The sequence below is a fragment of the Physella acuta genome, unplaced genomic scaffold, assembly GCF_028476545.2.
Source record: "Physella acuta isolate Inbredline_101_S28 unplaced genomic scaffold, ASM2847654v3 ptg000167l, whole genome shotgun sequence".
Classification (NCBI taxonomy): domain Eukaryota; kingdom Metazoa; phylum Mollusca; class Gastropoda; family Physidae; genus Physella; species Physella acuta.
This window is the reverse complement of record NW_026731686.1, coordinates 2330-12937: the sequence shown is the minus strand read 5'-3', so window position 1 is coordinate 12937 and position 10608 is coordinate 2330. Positions and strand designations below refer to the sequence as shown.

General features: G+C 32.4%; 1 protein-coding gene across 1 annotated transcript; it reads left to right on the top strand.

Annotated features, from left to right (window-relative positions):
* Positions 1-6513: 6513 nt before the first annotated feature.
* Positions 6514-10378, top strand: LOC131936087 (uncharacterized). Its single transcript, XM_059292944.1, has 6 exons — positions 6514-6694; positions 7330-7417; positions 8669-8839; positions 9459-9486; positions 10027-10137; positions 10335-10378. Exons 1-6 carry the CDS (start codon positions 6687-6689, stop codon positions 10376-10378), a joined length of 450 nt encoding a protein of 149 aa, XP_059148927.1. The 5' UTR covers positions 6514-6686.
* The last annotated feature ends 230 nt before the right edge of the window (positions 10379-10608 follow it).

Genomic DNA, 10608 nt, shown 5'->3' with positions numbered 1-10608 from the left:
TTGTTTCGTGGTCTAATTCAAGTTTAATTTTAAATCCAAAAAACGTTGTTAATATCTGTAAAAAAAACTGCTCTTATCAAATGCTGGACCGAGATAAGTAAAACTGAAACAAACCCCACATATGAAACAGATATTTTAAGAACAAGACTACTTTCGGTTTAAATATTTCATATTAACGAACGATTTTTCCAACTAATATATTCGAAACCATTTTAATAGGCTCGCTTGGAACTAGAGCATCACGCGCATATGTCTTAACCATTCTTGAATAGTGTAAGTAGTTAATTTATTTTTAATAAGTAAAATTTTAATATATGTAATTTTTGTTATGTTTTAAAAGAGTAAATAATGTAGATGTAATTATCTGTTTTATAAAAACCTACGCTCATAATTTTTACATTTAAAACAATTGATAAAACTATGTCTTAATAAGAAGGTTTTATATTATTTTGCGCTGAATTTCTTTAAATACAAAATAATACATTATTATTAAGCCTGGGTCGCTTCAGATACCTCGTTATAAGAAGGGATAGCTGGGTGGACTCCAGGGAATTGAACTCGAGACTCGAGCAGCTCTCTACCGCTAGACCACGCCGCCCCATACATATATACAATATTGTTGTTAAAACCTTTTTTACAAGCTTTTATTTAACTCACTTCCCCGTCAGTCTGTTGTCAGTTGTCAGTCTGTCAGTCTGGAGCAAAATTGCAGGCACTTCTACTTGACAGATACGATTCGTAATTTGTACGTGGGTCAAGACATTAAGACATTGCCTCGTGATAATAAATTTAACTTAATTGGATGCCTAATTAATTTGTTTTGAATTAATTAAAATTTTGACCAAATTAGTAGGCAGTTCTATCCACACGCGTTATCGCGGCAAAAGAAAGTTATCTCGTTCAATAGCTGCGCAATAGTTTTTAGTCATGTAACTCTATTGTAAATAAAAACATGTAAAGTACTAAAAAAATTTCATAAAAAAAACCTTTTAATAACAAGCTTTTATGTAATAATGCACTAAAAAGTAGAAAATAAATTATACACTACTATTTAAATTACTATAAAGAAAAGCGTAGTTCTCTTCTTAATATTAGTAAAGGTATCCAATAGAAACTAAAGTGGCCCACGCTTTTCTTTATAGTAATTTAAATAGTAGTGTATAATTTACTTTGTACTTTTTAGTGCATTATTACATAAAAGCTTGTTATTAAAACGTTTTTTATGAAATTTCTGTAATGATTATTTTAGTACGTTAAACTTTTCAATACAATAGTGTAATATGAATAAAATCTGTTGCGCTCCAAAATGAAGATGAGAAGTACGCGTATAATAACGCAGAAAATGGTACTTTATATAAGAAACATTTATTTATTCATAAAAAATTTGATATCAGACTGCATTGTCATGTGGTCTTGATCCACGTGCCAAGTTTGAAACAAATCTGTCATTTATAAGTGATCAAAATTTCGCTCGGGAGTTTCGATCATCGTCGGCAGAGAAATAGATAGACAGAAAGAGAGACAGAGAAAGCAAGTTTAAATAAAAGCTAGTAAAAAGCAAAAGCTTTTCTCCTTTAAAGGAATGTAAACAAGCTAGCTTAGCTATATGAAAATATAAACGAGTTATTTCCCTTAACATAAAATTTTTTTTTAAAAATAGTGACGGTTAATTGTATTCGAGCTAGGTTTATCTAAGCATAAACAGCATTACTTACTCATTGATACTGAATATGAAAGAAAATTAAAGTCAAAATTAGTTTCGTTGATCGATATTTAGTTAAATTATTAAATTTTACAAGAAAAGTCGTCTAAAATGATTATCGTTTTAAAATGCATCTAAAATATTAAATTAGACAGACTTGAAACGATAATTCATTTTTTTTCAGAATTTTTGTTTCAATCTCTCTCTCTCTCTCTCTCTCTCTCTCTCTCTCTCTCTCTCTCTCTCTATATATATATATATATATATATATATATATATATATATATATATATATATATATATTTATATATATATATATATATATGTGTGTGTGTGTGTTTGTGTGTGTGTGTGTGTGTTACAGTATATATGTATATGTATGTATATGTATGAATATATTTGTATGTATATATATATATATATATATATAGATAGATAGATATATTTATACATGTATATATATACCAGGGGTCGGCAACCTTTTGAAGCGGAAGAGCCAAAAGTTACAATTTTCAAAATTTCCCTGGTTTTAAAGAGCCACTAACATTTTTTTATTTCAAATATTTTAATTTTTTATTATGATTATTAGTATTTGTTCAAGGAGCTGGAGAGCCGCATCTTGATATCAAAAGAGCCGCATGCGGCTCGCGAGCCGCAGGTTGCCGACCCCTGATATATACCGATACATACAAATATGTATGTAGAATTGTTAACTTTTCCAAATAACCGTTAATTTTTCTAAACCTTAACAGATTCTTGACTTTGGTGTTTCTTTCCTCTAAAAATTGTCAGTCGTTAACAGAAAGCAAATATATTTCAACTCAGAGTATCTATATGTGTTTTACACAAGAAAGCAGCTCATATGATGATTTATTATGATCAGCTGGGGACCGAAGATACAGAACTAATGCCCTTTAAAGCAGTGTTTCTTCCAGACTTTTTTTCTCCGGGTGCACTTTAAATTTTCGGGGAGAGGCGGAAAACAATTTCCGTGGGGGGGGGGGGGGGGGGGACACTGTCAAAAGTATATATTTCCAATATAAATTCCATTTCGTTCGGGGGAGCGGTAGACTTTCTTCGGGGTGGGGGTGGGGGGGGGTGCCCCCTGCTGAGGAGTGACAGGCTTTGTGTGACGAAGTGTGACGGACACAAGTACATGCAGTTGGGCGTAGTGTTTACCACACTATCCCTTCATACGCCGAGGTCACAGAAACCTTTAGGTTCGTAAAGGGAACTTTATTTATGGATGACGACTAAATATTTGGTCTGGGGGAGGGGGGGGGGGGATTTGGATGTTCTTAATATGAAATATACTTCATTTTCTACAAACACTCTGTGTGTTTGCGTATGTGTTTGTGTGTATAAACCCAGAAAACAGCACCTTCTTGTAATTCTAGTCCGACAATGCGTGCCTATACAAAATTTCGGAGGAAAACCTTTCTATTTTCCTACAAGTGACATTCCTTGACCTTTTCAAACGCCCACAGATTTAGATTTGTAAAACTTCGGGAAATTCCGATACAATTTATGTTTCCGAAGCTAATTGTGTATTTGTAACACAAAATGTCTTTGGAAAACCATGACTAATAAATTCCATTAAAAATACCGCAAAAAAAATGTATCACGTAGTTTTTATAGGTTTAGAATAATTTGTGATTGTTCAAAGGTTACATGATTCAGGTCGATTTCCATATCGGAGTTGCCCCCTTCCCTCCTTTCTTGTTAAAATTGATGAACAAAAAAACAAACAATTGACACTTAATTGCAGCGAAAATTTTACATAGCTTTCTTGGCAGCCTTTTTAACTTATTTTATGAAATATATTTTACAATGATTGCAAGGCTGCATTTTACTTTGATCGGCAAAGTGAACACAAATGTCTTAAAGTCACCTCTGCGTCATTTTTAAACTGGTATCAAAACTCAAGCCCCCACTTTCTCCCCACAAATGTTATCCCCCCCCCCCCCTCCTGTATGTTCAGCACCCTACCCTCGCCGTGTGCTGCCACGTGAAAAAAAAAACAACATCACTATCTCAAGTGACAACTAAAAATCAGGTCTCTTCTATTACAAGTAAACTGAAACAATCGGGAATTTCCATGAAAATCGGAAATTCCCATTATTATTTAATAGTAACCTCTTCAGTGAGCGGAAAACAGAAACCAAAATATTAGGAAAACTTCTTTCAATATTTCATTGATTCATTTTTCTTTTCTACAACTTCAAAACAAGCAGCTACAGCTGTTTTCGTGGATATTAGAGGTGCATCTTTAGATATAAAGGTAGGTAATTTACAAGCATATGTTGAAGAGTTCTACTTGTTTAGATTATAAAAAAAAATTTAACACAATTTATCCCACAGTATCTAAAATTCTAAAGTGAGAAAACTGGTTTGGCTATATAATAATATTCTATATGACTTTACCAGTCAGAGTATTGTTAAATATCTGCAGTATTTCTTCCAGACGTTTTTCTTTTTATCCGGTGGGGGGAGGGGGGGGGGGGCGAAACTGTTAAAAGTATATTTTCTATATAAATTTTAATTCGTTCGGGGGAGGGGGGGGGGGGGGGGTTGACTTTCTTCGGCCCCGACGAGATGCCTGGAAGAAACACTGCCATCAGCCAGAAACCTGAACCGTCTGGCGTACAGCTCTAGCTAGGTGTAGGTCAAGTAGAGTCAACCTGACGCCAGTTGAACTTTGGTACTCCTTAGGCTCGCGTATAATTTTTTTGGGGCAGTTTTGTAGCTTGATGTCAATGTTACGCATGATGTATGGGAGAAATTCAATAAAGGGTAACATTTTCCTTCAACATTAGTGGCGAATAATTAGGGTTTTGATCGTCCTTCATAATTATGTTTTTGTGAAATGGTACTGATGGGATGATGAATTGGGAAAACATTTACGGAGTCATTAATGAAAAATCAGTTAGGTCATTGTGAAAAAATTATATGATGTAATTAATGAAAAATCAGATAAGTAAAATCTTTTGTTGTTAGTGCTAGCATATTATTGGAGGTAGTAGTGTGTCGGGGTGGTCGAGTTGGCAAAGCTCATGGCCGCTAAACCGAAAAGTCTAGAGCTCGAACCGCGGGGTAAATGAGGCTCGACAACTCCAAAATCAAACAACTGCTGCCTTGTTGTTTGTTCTTGGTTGGACAAAGGCTATGGAAGCAGATCCAAAAAGAAAAGCAGGCTGAAATCGGAGTCAATGACCTCAATGGCGCATAAAAAGTTTACACGTATACTTAATTGTGTTGGAGGAAATATCTTCTAACACTAAAAATTGAAAAAGAAGATTGGAGGTAGTAATTTCGATAAGCAGGATGGATATTACAATCCCACCATCCTGTTTTTATTAGCCTCTAGACACATAAAACCATCCTGTTCACGATACTGAGATATAGTACCGTGCAATAAATATGTATGGGTGTACAAACACAAAATATAATAAATCCTCCCAAAATTACATCTGTCAAGTGAGGCTTCTACAACTATGTACAAAATATTTTTTATACATTTAATTTATTACTATCAATTTAAGTATATTATTTCCTCTGATTCAAATCTACCTGTTCTATTTATATAAGGTAACATTTCTTGATAGTAGCTTTGGTAAAAATTGTAACAATTTTGTTTTCTACTAGTGGCTATTTGATACAAGACAATCAAATGTTTTTCACACAAAGTTCGTACCGAAATTTGACCAAGGAAAACAGACAATGCGAGTATTTCATTGAACAAGACAGACAGAAACACCGGAAGTTTTGTTTAGGGTAAGTTAGGATGTTTTAGGCACATGGTAAACTATACACATGTGTTTTATGCTATACTTTATTCTTATATATTTTACCATGTACATACACATTGGACTTTACACATAAAACGTGTTGCATGCTATACTTTATACATACATAGTATAGTGTACCCTATGCATACATAATGCACTATATATATATATATATATATATATATATATATATATATATATATATATATATATATATATATATATATATATATATATATATATATATATATATATATATATATATATATATATATACATTCTGTATATATAAATATTTAAATACAAATAAATAAATACATATATATATATATATATATATATATATATATATATATATATATATATATATATATATATATATATATATATATATATAAACGCATACATTTCTCTACAGCTACATGTAAACAATTTGTCCTATACTATATGTGCGTTCATGCTATGTGTTGAGCAAAAGTTTCATTATTTACACATATCAATATGATTTACACAACCATATAGTGCAATGGAAAGCAAATACATAGATCTAAATGTTAACAAACAATTCACGCAGTTATTAAAAATATCCAAGTATGACTAAAGGTTTACAGTATATAGTTACAGTGTTTTGTTTTAAATTTTTCTTGAATCTTCTTCGTATAGTTTCTAAGCATCTCTCGCACTATTTCATATCCTCAAAACTGAATATTGCAAGTTTTATAGCGATCAGGTTGTGTTATCTTTTCGTACACGAAAAAGTGAAAAAGTATACTAATTCTAAAAATAACCTGGATATTCTTAGATTTGGAGATATTGAACACGTTATCGTAGCAAAGGAAACAGAAATAAAAATGCCCATCTTTGAAAAACCCAGGCTGTGTTGTGTGTTTATACACTTCTAAATATACTCTTCCTATTTGATGGTTACAAGGTAAGCGTGACGCAATTTATAGTAAGGGGCTTTCCTGAAAGCAACACGGTAGTAATCCGGTTCATATAAAGACAGATACAGATCCGGGTAAAGTCATTCACGTTCGCTCCTTACAGAGGCAGACTTCTGTTTTATTAATCGCTACGATTACATTCACTCAATATTGTGATAGTTGTTTTTCAAGCACAATTTATTTTTTTTAAAAGTCCGAATAGCTGATAATTTATTAGTATTTTCTCTTACTTACTTAGTTTAAAAACAACGAATGATACGGTACAGTAATACTTTTTTTTTAATTTTAATTTTTTTTTTTTTTTTGATTTACAAACATAATAATTTAGTAGGAGATGTATTAAAAGTTTCAATCACAAATTAAGTTTGAAAATATTATATTCAATGCATAAGCAACGATAACCATTCAACAAAAAATTAGAATAAATTAATCACGGAGTTTTTGTATGTATCCATTCAGGTAAATATTTCTACCTCTTGTATCAATTAGAGATATATGTGTATGGTTTTAAAAATTAAGTTTATGATCAATATTCAGTGTCGATCTAAATCGTATTAGACATGCATTATTATAGTTTCTCTTGGGTTGAATTCCACACCCGCTATTTATTCTGTATATTAGTATGAATGATGTAAGCCCTAATTACCCCAATCCTTATATATATATATATATATATATATATATATATATATATATATATATATATATATATATATATATATATATATATGTGTGTGTGTATGTATGTATATATATATATATATATATACATCATAATTATTATATGTCGAGATTCGCTTGTATAATTTTTTTATTACTATCTATAACATAAAATTCTAACGAAACGCGCCCTAGTTTTATAATGATGAAAACATCAGCCCTGTTTCCTCTACAGACTGGTCTTCTTCATGCTACTGGCATCGATTCTGTTGAGCCTGACAGTCCTGGTTGTGTTGGCCTTGTCCAACAAGGTCGTGATGAAGGTCAGTGCAAGTCACGTGATTAGACATGTATGATATCTAGATGGTTCTTAGTGTTACTCATCTTTTTTTTTTAATCCTTTCTTCTACGACAATGTCCAGTATCACCACTTAATATTTTTTTTAAAATCCCATGCCATTGTTTTCTTTCATATAAAGTTTAGTAGTTATTTAATTTTCTGGTAAACTAAAATAGTATTATAGTCAGCAGGCTAATTTCATTGAGCATTGAAGTGAACTAAATCATGTTGTCCTCCATAATTAACTACGCTTTTAATAGCAATAAAACATATTGCAGAGAGTAAAACAAAACTCAAAAAAGTACATTATACATACTTTAATTTACTTTATTTTATGTTGATTTATTTTTAAAATGGTATTCACATTTTTACTTTCTCGTATACAAAGTATAAAGAAAGTATTGTAATCGTGCAAAATATCGAAATCGATATTCTCACAAATCTGGGCGTTTTACACCTCTATGTGTCGGAAAAAAAGTTTAGCAAGTGTTTCTGTATGTCTGTGGGTTTGTCTGAAAAAACGATATCTTGAGCACCGTTTTCAGTTATGTTGACGAAATTCATTTATAAGCAATATATCCGTTTTTTATCAATATTTGAGCGATTTACCGTAACTCGAAATTTCACGCATAAGTATTAATTTGTATGCACATGTATTTTTTCAAATTTGAACGATTTCGACGACAGGAAGTGTTATTTTATTCTATTTCCATGTAAACACTATGACTTGAGTACTGTTTCAGTTAGGTCGACGAGTCTTTAAACTTAGGTATATCATCTTATTCTCTTGATTCTCTCAAATCAATTTTTTTGTGATTTCATGAGAACTTATTACATTACGCTATTTCCGATTTGTGAAAAATAATCACTTCTACCTGACCGATTTCCTTAAAAACTTTCTCGTAAGTTTAGACTCGATGACAATGCATTATGACATAAAATTTATCTAAATTAGATGTTTAATTGACTTTTAAAAAAAAAATAATCAGTGTTTCCTTCACAAAGCGCTAATTTTCCGCTCTATTATACACACATTGTTTATGATCATTTTGGTGCACAATTTTTTTTTCTACGCGATTCTGTACGATTTTCAAAAGGTAATATACGAGTTAGTTTAGGGGAGATTACTCTCGCTTAATTTTTAAAATATTATTTAGTTTCCGTCGCTTATTTATCAAGACATTTTCTAATGGTGATTGACTATTATTCTGTTTTTCGTATTTTATTTTGGCAGAAAACTGACCAGCCGATAGCATGTCTGCCGTGTACAAAGATCGTCAGGAACCCCATGGACTTATCAGCAGCAGATCCGCTTATAGAGACCTTGAGCAGACGATTGGGTGAAGACGACGAGGAACTGTGCTGTGCCTACGACAGTGCTCAGATGTCCGCACTTTTAGAAATGGTGAGGCACCTTCTTTCAAAAAATGTCTTGAGTATAATATAATAAAAAGAAAAACAATAACAAAATCAAGAACATTTTTAGTATACAGCTTCATTTTTTTTTGTATTTCAACGTAAGACGAAATTCATATCTTAGCATATTCTGAAAAGCCACATCAATTTATATATATTAGTATTATTACTCTCTATGAGAATTTTTAAAAATATTGTTTTCATATTTTCCCGTATTCGCTCAAGACATATTGGGGCAGATGAAGTAGAGTTAATCTGATCAATGACTACGGCATAAAAGAGGATAGTGTAGTCATCAGTTTGCCCAGTCGCCTTGGTTTTCCAAATGTGCGTTAGGTACCCATTTGAGCTGGGCGTACTCAGGGACCTCCCACAGACTCGAGTCCGGGATCTGAACTCGAGCCTTTCGGTTTTAAAATCGTAAGCTCTATCTCCCTGCCACACTGTCCATAATGTTTTAATAGACTTATTAAGAAGCCATAGGATACGATTATTATTTTCTGAATAGGTCAAAACGAATTATAAAAAAAAAGCTTTTGTGCTAAAGTTTATTCTATTTTAAAGATTTGTTCAACTCTATTTTAAAAAGAAATGTCTTGTTTTTGCAGACTATGAGAAGACAAGAAGTAGACACAGGTGAGCTATTGATTGAAGATATAATCGCTCAACCTCCACACATCCTCTTGAAATGTATTAAACACCGATATAAAAATCAACTCAATATGATAATAACCCACCTGCTCATTGATATTCATCATAGGTTTTATCTAAATAACCGTCTAGCTTACACATCAAAGTATTTACTTACATCATCATATAATTAATGGGACGGTGTGGCCTAAGCTGTAGAGCGCTTGGCTGTTAACCCAAACGTCTCAGGTTCGAATCCGGGTGCAAATCAATAGAACATCTCTGAGTCCATCCAGCTTTGATGGGTACTTAACTTATGTTAGAGAAAGTAAACGCGGCTGGCCAAAGTGCTGACCACACTTTCACTTTATAAGCCGAGGTCAAAAAAACATGAACTATATTTCATCTTCGCAATGTGTAAATACGTTTCGAACTTATCTTTTATCTGAGTATTTAAACTTCACAACGTTCACCTACATAAGTTTACAAATCAAAGCATAGACTTGCCTGACTTTGTGACTGACTTAGATATAATGTAATTTCCAGCACCTCTCCAAGAGTATAACGTCAGCAGTTTCCAGTTCAGTCCAGTCTCCGCCCACAAACGACTGTACCCACCGGTCAACCCCCACACTACTGTTGCTTATCGAGATAGAGGTAAGCATGCACAAAGTCAATTTCAAAACAAAAATCTTTTTAGAGAGCCTGTCTCTTTTCATGTTAATATTGAAGTTATAGACATAATGATGTCACAATTAGGTATGCGGGTTATACCAAAGTGTTCATTTTAAAAATATTATGTAAAGTCAAATGCATGACTTGGGGTTTATCTTCTTCTCCTCTCTTGATTCTAGTATTGGAGGGAGTTTCCTCCCTGTATTACGTTTCAACATGCTAAGCATCATATGCTCTTTAGACTCTGACTTTAGATTGAATTTTCTTTTTCTTGACTGGAAAGCTTGTCAACTTCAAAACAAAAATCTTTTAGAAAGTATGTGTTTTTTTTATGTTTAATGTATAACGTATTAAAGTTATATACACCGTAGACATCTTGGTGACACCTTTAGGTATGGGGGTGACACCAAAGTGTTGAGTTTTCAAGTATCATATAATTTCGAAGACAAGTCT

Bases quoted from the DNA above. Each gene is read 5' to 3' on its own strand.
- LOC131936087 (XM_059292944.1), top strand. The intron at 9,487-10,026 runs GTGAGCTATTGA...TGTAATTTCCAG, and splicing joins AAGACAAGAAGTAGACACAG to CACCTCTCCAAGAGTATAAC. The intron at 10,138-10,334 runs GTAAGCATGCAC...TCTTGATTCTAG, and splicing joins TGTTGCTTATCGAGATAGAG to TATTGGAGGGAGTTTCCTCC.